Below are 18,923 nucleotides of genomic sequence, written 5' to 3'. Positions count from 1 at the left end.
TTACAGCTTTGAGCTCCGGTCCCTGAACATGAAGTCAGAGGACAACAGGAAGCATCATGTTGCATCACACCACATGGCCCTTACTGTGTGTAATGATCTTCTCAGGACAGATCAGCTGCTGCAAACATCTGCATTAGAGACAAGAGTAATGTTAGTGCAGCATGAATGAAAGAATATGAGCTCCAGTGTTAAATCTGATCTCAGCTCTGTGGTGGACGGTTACAAAGCTCTTCTCTTTCATCATCACACAACGTTGTTCTATCCTGTGTCAGAAACCACAGGCTGTGCACGTTGGCTAACGACAGTATGTTGACACCTTCCCCCTCTCTGCTCTTTTATTACACACAGAGACACACACACACACACACACACACACACACACACACACACACACACACACACACATCGGCCTGAGGAAAGCAGGTCAGGGTGCTGACTGAAGTTTGATGTGAGTGATCTGTTTGTACATGAAACCTCTTTATTAAAGAATTAAAGAATGCTCACACTTATTATAAGTCCATGAGCAAGTCATGTAGGAGATGAGGAAGAGGAGGAGGAAGAGGAGGAGGGAGTGAAGAGGAGGAGGAGGAGGGGCAGGAGGAGGAGGTGGTGGAGGAAGAGGAGGAAGAGGAAGAGGAGTAGGAGGAGGGGGAGGAGGAGGAGGAGGTGGTGGAGGAAGAGGAGAGGGGAAGAGGAGGAGGAGGAAGGGAGAGGGGAGGAGGAGGAGGAGGAGGAGGAAGAGGAGAGGAGAGGGGAGGAGGAGGAAGAGGAGGAGGAGGGGAGAGGGGAGAAGGAGGAGGAGGAGAGGGGACGAGGAGGAAGAAGAAGAGCTCTTTGATTGTTTGAATGTTCTGCTCACTCAGCTCTAATTTAAAATGAGCAGAGGAGTTTACTGACGCCTTTGTTTCCTCTGGGTCAGTGAACACAGCATTAAGTGACAGCGGCCTCGTTGGTCTCTGAGATTATTCATCGGGGAGCTTCAGATTGCGGTGTGACTAATAATTAGTTTGAATCTTCATTTCTGCATCACTGTTCCTAATTTGACTGGAAAACTGAAAAATGCTTTTGGGTTAAACACATTTTAATTACATCAGTTCTTATGCTGCCTTCAGGTGCTCTTAGGAAACATCGTACTTCCCAGTTTTGCAGTCATAATGACAACATAGACACATTTAAGAGGTCTGGTCAGAATAGAGCAACAAACATGGCCGCCAGTCGGCTTGTTTTCTGTGGCTGATGTTAAATTACTAAGAGCTTCTCCTTCAGCAGCAGAATGAAGTTTGATGATCAGGTAAACAATGTTATCGATGTTAATAAACTCACCTGGCATTATTCACAGTTAAAGGTTTGACTGCTTGTTACAGCTCATATTTGCATATACTATAATATGAAACTATTAAAAATAAAGGATAGCTACTATCAACAAAATAATGTCAATTGTTGACACTGTTTCCAATCTTTCCGACACTTTGCTGAAACGTCACAACTCAGAATCTGACCCCTCTGTCCCTCTCGTAGTTAGGACTTTAGAGGGACATTCATGTGCTCATAACTCGGAAATACTACAGAGCCGAGGAGCACCTGAAGGCAGCATTCCATAATGTTGGCTGATGTCCTGGAGAGGTAATAATCCTGATGATGCTTATAGATCAGCTGTTCTAAACATCTTCAGAAGATCACATTTGGAATGATTGTAATAAAACAGCAGAAGAAGAGATGAGAGCGTTGGGTTGTTGTTGTTGTTTCAGCGTGCAGGAGTAACCGATCTCCTCATCCCATTAATGACACGAGCTGCTCTCATGGAGCCAATAAACACTGATTCATGTTTCCTTTATAGAGCCGGGCTCCTCCAGGCCATCTGCTGCCTCACACACACACACACACACACACACACACACACACACACACACACACACACACACACACACACACACACACACACACACACACACACACACACACACACACACACACACACACACGGCTCTGTGAAGTAGACAATAACACACAGGATCATCTCTCGATGTTATATTTCTGCACGGCTCGCTCACACATCATCCTCTCTCTCCTCTTACAGTTCCTGTGTCTGAAGAACATCCGGACGTTCTTGGCGGCGTGCAGCGACATGTTCAGCATGAGGAGGAGCGAGCTGTTCGAGGCCTTTGACCTGTTCGACGTCCGAGACTTCGGGAAGGTAAGAAACACAATCACAGCCTTCATGCCCGCACTCTTTATTCAGCGGAGGAGATCCTTCATGTTGGACTTCCTCTCGTCCTCTGTGTCTGCATCGAGCATCCTCCTTTCTGCAGCGGTTAATGAAAAGCTGTCATTCGATATTTCAGCATGTCTTTGTCACTTTATGACTCGTTAGCAGCAGTTTTAATGCTGAAGTGTTATTAGAAGAATTATCAGGAAGGACCGAGCTAAGGCGTGCATGTTATTTTCAGATACAGACTTCAATAAGTAAAGGTATGAAGTGATCAGGAGGGTCTGCAGGCTGAGCTGCTCTGATCAGTGTCAGCTCAGTGTTCAGGGTTTTTTTTGTTTTTTAAAGGAGCTGGAGCTGAATGGTCACCTGACGTGTCCTCCTCCTTATATGATACACATCCTGTTTGAAAGCAGTCAAAACTATTACATCATCCATCCTCTTTTACCGATTTTCCTGTTCGGGGTCACAGGGGGCTGGAGCTGACCCCAGCTGTCATTGGATGAGAGGCAGGGTTACACCCTGGACTGTTCACCAGCCAATCACAGAGCTGACATATAGAGACAGACAACCAGCCACACTCACATTCACACCTACAGACAATTTAGAGTCAGCAGTTAACCTAACCAGCATGTCTTTGGACTGTGGGAGGAAGACGGAGTACCAGGAGAGAACCAACACATGAACGAGGAGAACATTCAGGGATTCAAACCAGGAACCTCCACACAGAGAGACTCCTGTCAGATTCAAACCAGGAACCTCCTCGCTGTGAGGAGACAGAGCTAACCACTGCAGCACTGCGCAGCCCAAACTATAACATACACAGTTTATATATAAAACAGTTTTTTTATGAGGGCTGCGAGCCGAGCTGCCGCTAACTTTTTTGCCTCGTCCAACGTCTGAATCGTTTCATCTCCTTCACACAGTTTAAGAACTTTGATCTAAACGTTTTCACAGTAAAATTCTGAAGTACAAACCAGGAATTTCATCCTGACAGGCTGTTGTCATGTTTGTTTCTGCTGTTCTTTTATCCATATCGGGTATAAATGTCCGAAGTTGATCACCATCGCGGCTGCTTTCGTTGAATGGTGGATCGGGATTTGTTTCCTTGTTAAAGGTGCTAATGAAGGTAGCTGAAGTCAGCAGGATGAGCCAGCACTTTAATCGCTTCCTCTCATTAGAGTGAGACGGAGCTTTACGAGGGGTTAAAAATCTGCCCTGAGGTTCATTACTTTGATCACGCTGTCGTTCTCCGCTGTGAACCTGTCTGCAGCTCTTTGACAGCTCGGAGACCCTCTGAGGCCCCCGGATGTTTAATTAGACAGAGGAGATGAGAGGAGGAGAGAGGAGGAGAGAGGAGGAGATGAGAGGAGGAGAGGAGCTGAGAGGAGGAGAGAGGAGAAGAGAAATGGAGAGAGGAGGAGATGAGAGGAGGAGATGAGAGGAGGAGAGTAGAAAAGAGAAGGAGAGAGGAGAAGAGATGAGGAGATGAGAGGAGAGAGGAAGAGAGGAGGAGGAGAGTAGGAGGAGAGAGGAGGAGGAGGAGAGAGGAGGAGATGAGAGGAGGAGAGGAGAAGAGATGAGGAGATGAGAGGAGAGAGGAAGAGAGGAAGAGGAGGAGATGAGAGGAGGAGAGAGGAGGAGCTGAGGGAAGGAGGAGAGAAGAGAAGAGATGAGGAGCTGAGGGGAGGAGGAGAGAGGAGGAGATGAGAGGAGATGAGAGGGAGCTGTGTATATGACGGAGGGAGAGGGAGGAGGGGACGAGCGAGGTTTTCACTCACCTGACGTCCTTCCTTTTTATTTTAGTTTTAAAAATATCTGCAGCACCATTGGTGAATAAAACATGAAGTGTTCCTGTTTATTTAAAGTGTGTGTGTGTGTGTGTGTGTGTGTGTGTGTGTGTGTGTGTGTGTGTGTGTGTGTGTGTGTGTGTGTGTGTGTGTGTGTGTGTGTGTGTGTGTGTGTGTGTGTGAGAGGAAACAGAGCTGGAACTGCTCTGTGTGTAATCTGACGGTGTTTTCCTGCCCGCTGTCGAACCGGACGTGTTTTCATCTGAGCTCACAGGAGATGAACTTTAACACACAGCCTGGTTATTTCTCATGCTCCTCCTCCTCCTCCACCTCCTACTCCTCTTCTCTCTGATGGGGCGTCTGTCTCTGACGAAGATGTGAGATATTGTGTGTTTTCATTCGACGAAGCGAACAAACAAAGATTCCGACTTGATGTTGATCCAAACTGTGCCTGTCTGCAGAAACAAACACAGTCGCTCTGCCTGTGTGCAGCCCTCTCCCCTCAGTGCACCAACATCTGGTTTGCACATCTGTCCTACAGACACATGGAGGGTTTCAGAGTCTGCAGGGGGAAGACAAACTTGGCTGCACACACACACACACACACACACACACACACACACACACACACACACACACACACACACGTAGCGTAATTAATTAATTAAGATATTATATCTTTATTTAACCTCGGATTCAGAAAGGGCACCACCTCACAAAGTAAGGAAATTAATATTACTTGTAGTAATTCATTAATCAGTCAGTTTCATATCTTGAAAGAAGTAAGTTCTAGAAATGTTAAACAAGAAAACACACAGACAAAGTCCTGAATTTTATATATAAAATGTAATATAAAAAGGGTAAACAATAAGGTATAGATGAAACAGATAAAGAATATGATTATTATGATCGAGATAATGCAATTATAATGTATGGTGACATTATATATTTAGTAATGAGATAAGATGCGGTATTGTTTGAATGACTTAATCAGAAAATGGTCAAAAAGAAAAAGTTGATAAAGGAATATTGGGATTCTATTTGGATTTAAAGGAGGGCTCTGAATAGACACGACTCAAAACTTAATCTCTCAACACCCACTGCGGAACAAACAGTCTTACTGTGAGGTTTGTTCGATTGAACTCCGCCGACTGGCCCTGCGTTTCAGTCTCTGGCAAGTGGTTCTTTTCAGGCCCAGAGAGGTCCACGGGCCAGATTAGATCCCTTAGCACCTTGTGCTCTCTTGAGTGTGCAGCTGGGATGGAGGTAGAATGGCAGTTCAGCCATCGTAGTTGTGTTGTCATCAGCTCCAAGTGGATCCAACAGGAAAAATATTAAAGAGTCTTTTGATACGTCGATTTCCAATTCAGATTAACCGGATGGCCATCTCGATGAATCCAAACTAAGAAATTGAAGTTCAAAATTGAAGAGCAAAGATTTTAAAGAACGTTCAAAAACCTTGTTTGAGCAAAAAGAATTGATGTTTTAAAAAATATGTGTTGAAAATAAAAGTTCAGCAGAGATTTGTCTCTCTACGGCGCAAACTTAAAAGTCTTAAGGTGATTTAAACTAAAGTCAGAAGAGAAGCAAGCAAGAGCAAGAAGCTAGAACCTAACCTGGAGATCTGAGCAAGGTCTGAACTTTTATCAGCTGCAAGAGAGGGGGCAGCCCAAGGGTCACTCCCACTCTGACCGGAGGACAATTGTTTAAATTAAACCGAGTTTACTTAATAAGATTAAGAATAAGAATCTAAACATATATACGTCACCACACATTAATTTTGATATTATTTCTATCAGATCCACGTTGATGTAGGTTCACATCATATATTTAGACAAACATTTCTATCTGATTCATGTTGAGATGAAAATCACACCATCTGGGAACATCCTCAGTTAATCCCAGCCTGTAGGTGAACAAAACCATGTTATACAGTCAGCATTCTTAATAAGACCTATTAATAAAGTAGATATAATAACACCTTCTATAGCTAATATCAAAGAGTATGCTTTATAACACGTCTAAATGTACAAGGTTACGTATTCATGGATATTCTAACACTAGATGGCAATAGCGCTCCACGTCAAATTCCTATTAAACATGATATAACTCTTATTCCTATTCTGAAAATCAGATTTTGAGTTTAAAAAGATGATTATAATACATTCAATGTGACAATTACAAATACCTACTGCTCACAGTTCATGTCTTTGGAGTCAATTCATGTTCTGTTTCCGCTTGGTTGTTTACTCCAGGCGTTGAAAAACTTTATAATATCCTGTCCTCCAGAGCCTGTCTGAGAGGGAGACTTAAATCATTGATCAGTTCCTTTGTTTCTTGGTAAAAAGTAACCAACATGTTAATCCACAGTCCTGAGTCCTGCAGGAAGAGAGGTTGTGAAACGTGGCTGCTAATATCGGCTACAAACACACACACACACACACACACACAGACACACACACACACACACACACACACACACTTTGATACACACCTGAGAGAGAGAGGAAGGGTGGAGAGCACCAGAGGTCAGGGAGCTGCAGAAGCAGAGTCGGGATTCTGGCACAACTTCACCAACTGCCGTAGAATATGGGGGCGTGGCCTCTTTGAGAGATAGGTGGGAGCTGCTAGGTGTCCCCTCAGCTAATTCAGTCTCTGACCTTTAACCTCTGGGTCTGTGTTTGTGCTGTTAGAGCCTTTTGGAGATTTGTTCATGTGAATATCAGACTAATAATCTGTTTATTATGGCACCAACCAGCAGTAGGACACGGGCCTCGTCTGTGAGTGTGTATCAGAGTGTGTATCAGTGTGTATCAGTGTGTATCAGAGTGTGTATCAGTGTGTATCAGAGTGTGTATCAGTGTGTATCAGAGTGTGTATCAGAGTGTGTATCAGTGTGTATCAGAGTGTGTATCAGTGTGTATCAGTGTGTATCAGAGTGTGTATCAGTGTGTATCAGTGTGTATCAGTGTGTATCAGTGTGTATCAGTGTGTATCAGTGTGTATCAGAGTGTGTATCAGTGTGTATCAGTGTGTGTATTTCAGTGTGTGTCTGCAGCAGAAAGCTGTTTGGTTTCCAGATGAAAAAAGGAGGACTGTGTTGAGCAGAGGTTGGTTGTTTGGTGCCACGCAGGGATCAAACAGACGTCCACAATCATCAAAGAAGTTTCTCTCTGACAGCCTGAAACAATCAGAGTCGACCCAGCTCAGCACACACACACACACAGCCTTCTGCAGCAGGGTGTGTGTTCATGCTCGAGTAAAGGCGGCTGATATGAAAAGTGTGGTCTGTCTGTCTGTCAGTGAGGTCCATGAATTATCCACAGAGCTCTCAGCGCTGCAGCAGCTGCCCCCACATTGTTTGGCAGCAGCGTTGTGAGTGAAGGAGAGTGAAGCGTGGAGGATGTTTCTCACAGCGTGAACTCCGAGCTGCACATCTCTACACTCACAGAGCAGAGTTTTCTTTAACATGGCTGAAGGCTGATGCTGCAGCTTGTGTTGGATCACAGTGACTCAAAGCTTTCACTACAAAATGTGACTCATGGAGGAGAACAGACATCACCAAGAGTGCTGACTGTGTCTGCACACTAAAAACTTCACTCTCCCTCACACTGTTAGTCAGCCTTGTCTTCAAACCCCCCAATCATGAAAAAAGTCCATCCTCTCCGTCTTTAGCCTGCTCCACTTTTCAGAAAATGTGTGCTCAAACAGGCCGTTTGGAGATGTTCCCTTCATGACATCACAAAGGGCAGTAGCCCCTCCCCCAGGTGGGTGACACTCCCACAGCTAGGTGTTTGTTCTGTCCTCTGAGTCTGCCTTCTCACCGTAAACAATAGGACATGGAGCGAGAAAGACCGAGACAACCAAGCAACAATTATTGTCTGCATTCTCCTTTAAAGGCAGGGTGGGTTATTTTCGAAAACTAGCATGATTTTGAAAGTAGCGCTGTTGCTCCAGAAGCGGACCTCAGCTCGTGCTTTGAGTGTGGGCTAGTGCACGCAAGAGGTAGAGAGCGAGCAGGGAGACAGGGACACGTGTGATTGGTTAATCAGATTGGTTCCTCGTGGCAGACATTGGTTGAAGTTTTTACAGAGTTGGAACTGATACAGTTTCTGAAGCGTTAATCCCAGAGTTTGCAGCACAAGAAGAGACCATGCTGGAATCGTTTGACCTTTTTCTAACTGCAGGGTGTTAACGGTAATGTGCTAACAGTGATACCTCCATTCAATTAAAGCAGGCCAGCATGATACAGTCCAACTGGAGCTCAGCCATCGGCGCTTACTCCTGAGTAAGTCCTAATGTGTGCAGAGGGAGCTCAGCTGTGAATCTCACTGACTCTTTCTGAATGTGTTCAAACCTACACCTCAAACCTCCATCATGTTTTCACTCTGTTTGTGTCTGAGGATAATAAACGTCTGAAGCAGAACTCAGATGATGAAGTGCAGCTCTGCTCTCCCACCCAGACTAATGAATGTGTTCAGGAGGCTTCACGGCTCTTTAAGGCTGACGGGTTAATTACACATTTAACCGAACGACACATACCAGGCTGTAGAGTCAAATGTCTGCTCTGGTAATCCTCCTGGAGAGAACGGCGTCTGTGAGAAAGCCCCCTCACAGTCAGAGGAGGGGGGTCCCTGAAAGAGCCAGCATGTGATTTTTAATGAAACAGCTCAATCAAGCCGATATATAGAACATCCTTTATACAGTCAGACCTGCATGGAGAGCGGCCTGTCCCTGCAGAGACTGACCCCCCTGAGGGTCCATTAGCACGTAGCAGACATCTGATATCTGAGCACTCAGAACTGCTGCAGGAGCACCACTGAAGGACAAAGGAGGGGGGGGGGGGGGGTAGAGATGAAGATTAGGACGAGGGCGGGGGGTTGCATCGGCCTTTAGTAGAAGTTACATTTATCAAAGCCAAATGAGCAGCAAGACACTAATCAATAAATACTGTCTGCCTCTGTCTCTCCTCCCCCTCCCCCTCCCACAGCACGTCTCGTTTTGCATGCTCTGAGGTGTATTTGTGTTTTTGACACTTTTATCAGGGTCTTCAGATTATACGACCCCTCGGCTTGGTCTGACTTTTTTTTTTACCCTGTATTTGATCATCTTTTCTGTCCCTTCTTAAACCAGCTCACCTGAACCACATGGATCAGACTTCCTGAGCAGTGCAGCATCTCTCGCTCTCTCTCTGGTTCCTTCATCTGCAGCAGTCTTTGCATGCCTTATGTTTTATATGTAGATTTGATGGGAACTAATCACTGCACCATGCTTTGTTCTGTCACAGTGATTTCCTCTGTGTCACTTTAACGTCCCTTCATTTCATGAAGAATTGTTCAGTCCTAACACTTTGCTGGAGTGAAAGATCTCCGTTTATCTCTGAGGAGGAGGGAGGAGCTCTTTTTGTCTGCACGCCATGAACAGCGTGCAGCTGCAGGATGCTTCAATCCCTCATTACTGATTTACATGTTAAACAGATGAATGCATGCAGGTGTGCCTCGTTCTGACTCATTGAAAGGAAGTTATGGAGAAGAGACACAACAGATGATCTGTGCTTACTGCAGCATGAAGCCCACAGAGCTCATCCAGGTGTGCTTCAGTGTCTGCAGACCAGACGTCTTTAATCACAGCTTTTTATATTCAAACAGTTGATGAATACTTCATCACTTATTGATCTGACATCATCAAGAAGTCTGTTAGCTTAGCTTAGCATTAACACAGGAACGAAAGCCAGCTGTGCCTCGTCACATTCAAGTTAAAACATCCTCCAATCAGCATCTCAAGAGCTCAAACACAAAAGACCACCTTCACACATGCACCCCTTAAAATGTCGACACAGCAGGAGACTTCACCTGTAGGGCAGGAGGGGTGATGGTGGGGGGGTCAGGGGCTCTCCAGACCGGACCTGCAGACGACCTGCAGATGCTGTTATATCACAGTTTCAAAGAAAGTATTGTGTCAGACTCCGGTCAGCGTCCCCTGCAGGATCGTTGTTTTCCTCTGGTACAGCATGCTCTCCGGGCGCTCTCTGGGCGCTCTTCTCTGCTGCTGTGCAACACGTTTTTCGAGTGTTTCTTTGGGCGCAAGTTAAATAATTTTTTTACTTTTCACCTCAAGTAACAGCACTCATCGACATCACTTTCAGCCAAAGCAGCCAATCAAATCAAGTCGGAGGATTTACCACGCTCTTTATGACATGTTTACTCCTCGTCTCAGAGCAAATAAGCTGCGATGCTTCACAGAAGAAGAAGGAGCAGCGTTAGTTTCTCAGTGTCTCTACATCTTTAAACATGAGAGTGGCTCAGAGGAAGACGTTTAGAGAAGTTTCAGTTATTCAGAATCAGTGAATGAAGACGTGGAGGTGAAGGAATCATTCATCCTCATCTGATAAAAACACTTGGAGCTCTGCAGTCTGTTTCACATGATTTACACGTTAACCAACATGAAACGTGTTCACGGCGTTGATCCTCGTAGTGACTTCTTTTATCTGTAACATGACGACGTGTGGAACAGCAGCTCTGAGGTCAGCCAGGACACCGTCGTCCTGCTGGTGTCGGTTTAAAGCGTGCTGCATTATTTAACAGGTCGCTCATGGCACTCCGTTTTTCCACACACATAGGAAACTGTCTGTCATGAGACAGAGAGTGGAAACTTCCCGTCAGCACTTTGACTCTGTGTTAAAGCAGCGGACAGAAAAAGAAGAGAATTAATGATAAAACAGAAGTGAAACGCTGAGTCATGATGAGGGCAGCAAGTTTTTTAAACATGAAGTATGACGACTTGGACACGAGATCAGAGGTTACCTGGGTTATAACGACATCTTTAAAAGATGTGTCTAACAAGAATGTATTTTTATTTTTTCCAGCCATGAGTCAAAATAATGTCCCAGTTATAGACGCCAGCTCATGCTCCTTTCTGCAGCCCGAGATCTTCTCTGAAAAAAACAGTCTCCAAGAACAGAAATCTACATACAGTATGACAAGCAGTGAGCGAGCTAGCAGTCCAGGTGTGGCTCTCACAGACTCAGATTAGCTGCTAATTGTTGCTAACATGTAAATAATAAAGTTCTGATGTGACTGGTTGTAAAAAGTTGAGCTCAGTCTTGTTGGACGGTCTGTTAGTTCAATAAAGCTCACAGAAACAGATTATTAGTCTGATATTTACAGGAACAAATCTCCAAAAGGTCCAACAGCACAAACACGGCCCAGAGGTTAAAGGTCAGAGACTGAATTAGCTGACAGTTAGCAGCTCCCACCTGTCACTCAAAGAGGCCACTCCCCCTAATTCTACATCCCTTTAAGTCTTAATATAATGTAAACAGGTTGTATAAACATTCAGCCCGTACAGTTGAAGAGAGAAATGAGCTCTAGAGACCCAAACTGTTTTTATACCAGACTGTAAACATGTTAATTTTAACATGGAGCTCTATGGGGACTAACTCACTGCAGGAGACAGACTCTAGTGGACACTGGAGGAACTGCAGCTGTAAAGTTAGACATTTTAACATGGATCTCTATGGGGACTGACTCACTACAGGAGACAGACTCTAGTGGACACTGGAGGAACTGCAAGATTTTACACTTCAGCATCTGCTAATTTTTCGGCACCAGAGGTTCAATCTGGTATTATTCGGTCAAACAATTCGGGTTGATGGTAAACTAAACACAAGATTGGAGCAAGATGGAGGAGACGTGAATGAGTGAGGATGTTTGTGTGTGTGTGTGAGAGGGAGACATCCCTGAGGAGTGACTAATCTCAGGTCTCAGTGAGCAGCAGGAAACAGGAAGAGGAAATGGTCACACAGGGCCCCTCTGTGTGTGTGTGTGTGTGTGTGTGTGTGTGTGTGTGTGTGTGTGTGTGTGAGACACAGACAGAGACAGAGACAGTTGGACTTCCCCTGATCTCCTGAGTCTGTCTCTCTGTTCTCAGTCTGATGTGACTCCCCTCTCTACCAGTATGTTACTTTAGCCCTGTTCAGACCGCCGTTTCAAGGCGTGATATATACGCCCCCGTGACCCCCCGTGACCCCCTGTGAGCGTGCAGAGCTGTACGATCAGCAGGTGTCTGCGTTGAACTCTGGGAACCTGAGATGCAGGTATGAACTGTTGGAGGCTGTTGGCTCTAAACTCTGGCTGTGTTCTTCTTGTGGTTGGTCGATGAAACAAATCCTCCTAAAAACACCAAAGTGGGGGGCCAGTCGCCTCGTGGTCAGTGTGCGCACCACAGGTACGGAGGCTAAAGTCCTCCACATCCGACCTGTGGCCCCCTGTCCTGCATCTCGTTCCCCTCTCTCTCTCTCTCTCTCTCTCTCTCTCTCTCTCTCTCTCTCTGATTTCTGACTCTATCCTCTCTAAATAAAATCATAACAAGCGAGAGTGAAGACGCGTCAGTCTTTAACCACCGAAAACACAAACATGTTTGATGTATTTAATGACTTTAATCTCAGATATGTATGACATTTAGATCTCAGACAGTTTGGTTGTTTTTGCATCAGTCTGTGATGTTTCTTTGTCATGAATTTACTTCTTAAATCATGACAGTTCTTCACGTTGTCCTCTGAATTTGACCTCCTTTCCCCGCTTCTTCCGAGAGACGCATTAGCTAACGAGAGAAAATGGCAGATGAGATTTTAAAACGGCTTCAGCTACACTTACATCTCCTCTTTGTCTCATGCTTACAGGAGTGTGTCTGTGTGTGTGTGTATGTGAAAGCGTGTTTATATATGTGTGTGTCTGTGTGTGTGTGTATGTGAAAGCTTGCGTGTGCAGTTCAAAGGGAGCCTCCCAACGAGTGTGTGTCACATAAACACTGCACGTCGTCCTCCAATAAAAACACTCAAGAGGGCGGGATGTGTTCATCATCTGGGGCTCCTCACCTGCTAAAGAAAGAACACACTGTTACATTAATGTGTTTATGTTTGTTAATGTGACATTTTATCAACTTTATTAAAATGTAAAGTGATAAATGACATCATCATGTTATATCAGTAAAACTGTTTATACAGTCATCAGTCTCTCTGCCTGAGAGAGCCTCAGTGTGCGTGTGTGTGTGTGTGTGTGTGTGTGTGTGTGTGTGTGTGTGTGTGTGTGTGTGTGTGTGTGTGTGTGTGTGTGTGTTTTGAGGCGTGCAGGTCTGTTGAGCCACCGTGGTCAGGATCAAAGACTCAGAGCAGGTCTTACCCCCCCCACCTCCTCGCTGTTCTACTTTCTGACTAACGCTGTACTGTCTACACACACACACACACACACACACACTCACACACACACACACACACACACACACACACTCACACACGCACGCACGCACGCACGCACACACACACACACACACACACACTCACGCACACGCACACGCACACGCACACGCACACGCACACACACACACACACCCACAAGGACATACACACGCCACCTTGCATGCTTACATATGTAAACACACGTACACCTGCACAAACAGCATGCGACCACAGCAGAACACTTCAGCTGTCCTTCTGATATCAACTTTTACAACAGCAACGAAGAAACTAAAATAACTTTCTTCTCCATGCACGGTTTATCCAATCTGCAGCCTCCAGTGTTGAAAGCGGATGCTGAACCCTGCAGTTCCTCGAGTGTCCACTAGAGGCTGGCTGCAGAAGCACAGGAAGTCACATACACACCCATTCTAAAAAGTCTGTTTTTACAGAGATGAACATGTTTACAGCCTGGTTCAAAAAACCAAATAGGTGTGATTAGCTCATGTCTCGATGGACACACACTGTACGGGGGGTGAATGTTTTGATGACTCATCAGTTTTGATTTGATGAAGGATAAGAGTTATTCACAATAAGGCGTGTAGCTGACCTGATTGACAGGTGGGCGTGGTGTAACGGTTTGTCAGGAGGTTTAAAACCCGCCTCAGCTCCAGCTCTCAGCCTGTCGTTAGGTTGACTGAAAGTTAGACTGAGACAGCATTTCCAGCATGGAGACAGCCATCGATGGGACTCCAGAGTCTGCTTCTGAAACCAATGGGTGGCGTCTCAGAGACTTCCTCCATGTTTTATACAGTCTGTGGTCGTAGTTGATGGTGTATTTGATTATTTAACATTTATTTAGACGGCTGCATTCAAGATTCAGGTGTGTCAGATTTGAATTCTTCTTCTGCAGTTTTTAAACCTTCTGCTTTGAAAAGACCTTAAATAATCTGAACTCAGGTCCAGGACGACAGATCATCACATCTAGTCGACATCTCCCTCGCCAGTCGGCACCAGAACTACTCAGTTTAACAAATGATTCATATTTTGGCCTCTGATGCCAGTCAAATGTTGTACTCTGACCAACTCACCACTAGTGGGCGCTGTTGCCACAGACTGGTTATGAACTCGCTCTCCTCGCTCTACTACTCTGATGTAAACAAGCACAGAGGATTTGATCTTCAACTGAAGTCGATGACAGGACGGGCGACAACAGGCAGACAGAGACACCATCTTTAGAGTTATGTAGAATAACTCTTCTCTGCAGGAATAAATCGTCAGTGCATGACTTAGAAAAGATCCCAGTGTGCGAGCTGGAGAGTTTGACTTTCTTCCAGTAACACACGATGAAGAGCGATCAGTGTGTGACATGTTTGTGACTGTAGACTACACAGATCTGGATCAGAGGTTTTTCACTCAAACCCTAACATCTGTCAGTAAGGAGCGGCTGATATGAAATCAGATTACTTCGCAGCAGCTGTGAGCAGTCTTCACTGGACATTGAAAAGACAGCAGGCAGCCTCTCTGTGTATTTGAGACGAGCTGTGAAATGACTGCTGCAGGTGACTTCACATTCAGATCAGGAGCTGCTCGCCATTCAGCCGTTTCTTCCAGATGGGTGGCGATGCACCGAGACGGATGAATGTTTCTCTCTCCTCGCTGAGAGGCACGTTTCCCTCGAACAGCGGCAGACTTCTTTCAAAGAAGGCGATGGAGGGAGATTTTAGTTTTAGTCTCTGAAACATCTTTCAAACTTAGCTCTAAATGTTTGATGAGCAGCCGGCGGCGGCGAATGGCGAGGAGCCATTACACACGTTTATGTTCTTCTGATCTCTCTGAGATGTTCAGGAGGCGTACTCAGGCCTGTATGTGTGTCACAGCAGCTCTTTTCTTCTTTCTCCGTGCTGCCTCACAGAGCTGGAGGTGGAGTGGGTGGATGAGCTGTCAGTCAGAGCGAGGACATTTCTAATCTCCATCCTCCGCTCTCTGCTCAGAAACACCATCAGCTCCCCACATCTCATCCGTCTGTGATACAACATCAGACAGACGGCGTTTGAGAGATGTTTGAATGGATGCAGGAGGGACATAATAGATGCTGAGGAAGCTTTGATCCGTCTTCCATGAGGAGCTGTGGTCCGCTTTACTGATGTGGACCAACTATTCATCTCCCTCTCGATGACTGAACCACAGATAAAATATAACTATAAAGAGGTTAGAACACAGAAAGGTTTACAGACCCATGCAGAGCTGGATAAACATTGAAGCTTTAGTGTCCACCACATGGTGACCTGTGTGAGCATGGACTCTAGAGAGGAGGGGGAGGGGGGAGACAGCTCTCTATGATGTTTAGGATTCAGTTCCATGATGGAGTTTTAAAGATTTCATCTTTCTGTCATCCATCTTTTAAACAACACTTGAACCCTCAGGATGAACAGAAAGAACAGTTCCCTGCAGTGGCAGTAAGAATAAATCCTGACTCGATTACTGGAGTATAGAAGTGGTGATAGTGGGCCAAAGGATTTTTAGTGTGCGTGTGGATCCAAACGAGGCTGAAGATGAATACAGAGCGGAGGATTTGGGTTAAAGAAATGAGGATCAGTGCGTTCTTCAGTCACTCTCCATATCATCGCTTTAAAGATGAGAAAGACTAAAAATATCTCCTCAGAACGTTAGCTGAACCAAACATCTCTTTCATGTGTCAGCCTCGTGTTAGCGTCTGTAATGAGAACATAATGTTTCTAAAAGTGTCCGATTTGACTCCCAGATATGAAGTCAGTGAGGCGAAGCGTGGAGGGAGAGCTTCCCGAACGAGAGCTCGCACACAGCTGAAGGACTAACGTGCAGAACAGTGCGACTGAAACAGTGCGTATTTAATTGTTCATGATCATAATGGAAACTCCTCAGGGTATGCTAAGTGATGCTAACCCACTTCTGCCATATAGATGTGACAGGCGGGCTATTTGTGGCCGAGCAGCTTCAGCAGCACGTCCAGATGTGGAGGCGCGTTCTGCTCTCTGCTGATCTGGAGTCAGTGTTCCCTTTTCCTTTTTACATTTTTCGTGTTTATGATCATCCAGATTTCAAACTCTTACCCAAACTTACATCAGAATTTGAACATCAGTGAGTGGACTCGCCTGGGCTGCAGCTCCACATTCTGAAGTGGTGATCAGACGAGCAGCTCTTCACATATTAATGACTCCCTCTGAATATTTAATCCTTTAAAGCCGATCATGAAAACACAACACCTAAACTGCTCCTTCCTCATTCACTCTGCCGGTCAGCCACACAGACATCTGTGTGTGTGTGTGTGAGAGTGTGTGTGTCGAGGTATGTGATGGATGCTCCGTCTCTGTGAGTGTCTGCTGGTTGTGGCTCTGGTCAACACCATCATCCAGCCTGCAGGGAGGAGGCCGACGTGTAAACCAGCGTGATGAATAGCAGAGCGAGGAGCAGCAGCGAGATGGATCATCCTGCTCGCCACTTTGTTTACCAGAAAACAATGAGGCTATAAATCTGCTGCTTTAAAAACCAGGACTGTCCTACATGTGAGGCTGCTGCAGCTCCTACATGTGAGGCTGCTGCTACATGTGAGGCTGCTACAGCTCCTACATGTGAGGCTGCTGCAGCTCCTACATGTGAGGCTGCTGCTACATGTGAGGCTGCTGCAGCTCCTACATGTGAGGCTGCTGCAGCTCCTACATGTGAGGCTGCTGCTATATGTGAGGCTGCTGCAGCTCCTTCATGTGAGGCTGCTGCTACATGTGAGGCTGCTGCAGCTCCTTCGTGTGAGGCTGCTGCAGCTCCTTCGTGTGAGGCTGCTGCAGATGTTATTACATTATTCTTTATCCCTGATTTAAACAGATGACTTCCATGAGTCTCTGTTTGAAGCAACATATCTTCACTCTGATTGGTTCACTGTTCTCTCAGTCTTCCCTCTCAGAGGAGCGCCACAGACCTCCTGCTCCTCCAGACAGTTACTCACACTCACCTGCAGTCTCAGGTGTAAAGCCGCTCTGATTGGACGGAGCCTGCAGAGCTCAGAGTCCTGAGTTGAGATACTGCAGCAGCTGGAGAGACGAGACATAAAATATGAATCGTCTTAATGTGACAGAAGATAACTTTAGACGGACGAGTTTATGTTCCGACATAAACATTATGTTCCTCTGTGGACTGTGTTTAGTCTGTAGAGAAAGATTCCCTCAGCTCATGGAGACACTACAGTAAAAAAACACATGTTGGCTGGTTGTCTCACTTTTGTTTCCCTTTGGGGTCCGGGGGGGGGGGGGAGGTCTTTGTAGATACTAGTAGGAGGGTCTCCACGATAACAGTTGGGACCCACTGCCTTAAATCATGGGGTTGGACAGGATTGGTCAGTCCTATATGTACTCTGTTCATAGTAGATTTATCTGCTGTCACGTGATGAATAACTTAACTACATGTTTCTGCAGCTCCCCTCCGAGCTTCTCTGAGCGCTCACACTCAGCGTATTAGATCTGTCTGACTCTGCATCACCTCTGAGTCTCTTTATTTATCACCTTTCAGCTGCCAACATGTGAGACACTCAGAGAGTGATACACCTGCTCTGAGTTTCCTCTCACCAAGGCGACACTGTCCAATCACGTTAAAGAAAAGCTCCCACAGGTAGAGCGTCCAATCACGTTAAAGAAAAGCTCCCACAGGTGGTGTATAAATCTGAACTGAGCTTGAGATGCGAGCAGTGGTAGAGTCTGAGGACTTTCCAGATGGATTTCCACTTTCATCCTTTTTACAGCTGATGTTTGATGTTTGAGCGACTCGGAGACGATCACAGTTCATATTTTAAAACTTGAACACTCCTCTGGGAAACTGCGTTTCATCGTCAGTGTAGCTGCTGGCCCGTGTTTCAGATCGTCATGACAACGCGATGAAACAATGGAGATGTGTTTTAGTTTGAGCGTGTGGGAGGAGAGATGAGGTTACGTCTTCAGCTCGATGATCACGGAGGACTCAATGATGAAACCAGCAGAGAGAGGAGCAGTGGGAGGAGTCACGCTTCGTCTGATTCTGAAGAGAGAGAGAGAATGTTACGAGATCAGTCTGTGATGGGTTCTGCGCCCACACACGACGACAGGTCATGACAGATTAACAGTTCAGATCGTCTGTACTGTCTGATGAACGAGACAAACAACAGAGCACAACACACACTAACAGATCCAACCAGAGTCTCCACCCTCAGAACTCGTCATCTCACGCCGTCAAACTGTGACTTAAGAGTAAACAAACATGATGCTAAAGCTACATGTGGCTAGCTGTTGGTCCATCGGTCAGTTGGATTGTGATTTGTTTCACAGGACTCGTCCTCCATTTCTGACATCCATCTAACTTTATGCTTTGTGTTTGCTGTCGTTGCCATGGTGATGTTTGTTGTGCTTCCTGCTACAGTCACTGTAAGCGCCATTTTTGCATTAATAAGTTTGATTATTATTGTTTGGATTATGATTTGCTAGAGCATAGCAGACGATATGTTTGTGTTTATCTTGGGAATATTTACTGAGATTATTCCTATTTTATTTTAAAGGTTTGTTGTGATTCTGTAAGACTTCCGTAGTCATGTGATCAGGAGACAGGAAGTAAAGTGTATTGTTATGTGTTACGCTGTCTAAGTAAAATAAACGAGTGACGGCAGAGCAACACGGTAGTTTTACCGTGGACACGT

The 18,923-nt window shown here is 45.6% G+C and overlaps 1 protein-coding gene across 1 annotated transcript in view; it reads left to right on the top strand.

Annotated features, from left to right (window-relative positions):
• LOC109993928 (guanine nucleotide exchange factor VAV3) overlaps positions 1 to 18,923 on the top strand; it is an 81,335-nt gene that overhangs the window by 17,683 nt on the left and 44,729 nt on the right. Inside the window, exon 2 of the mRNA XM_020647093.3 lies at positions 2,078 to 2,194. Within this exon, the coding sequence (XP_020502749.1) occupies positions 2,078 to 2,194 (117 nt within the window). The remainder of the gene's footprint in view (positions 1 to 2,077; positions 2,195 to 18,923) is intronic.

The sequence above is a fragment of the Labrus bergylta genome, chromosome 20 (assembly GCF_963930695.1).
Source record: "Labrus bergylta chromosome 20, fLabBer1.1, whole genome shotgun sequence".
Classification (NCBI taxonomy): Eukaryota; Metazoa; Chordata; class Actinopteri; order Labriformes; family Labridae; genus Labrus; species Labrus bergylta.
This window is presented reverse-complemented; position numbering and strand designations above follow the sequence as displayed.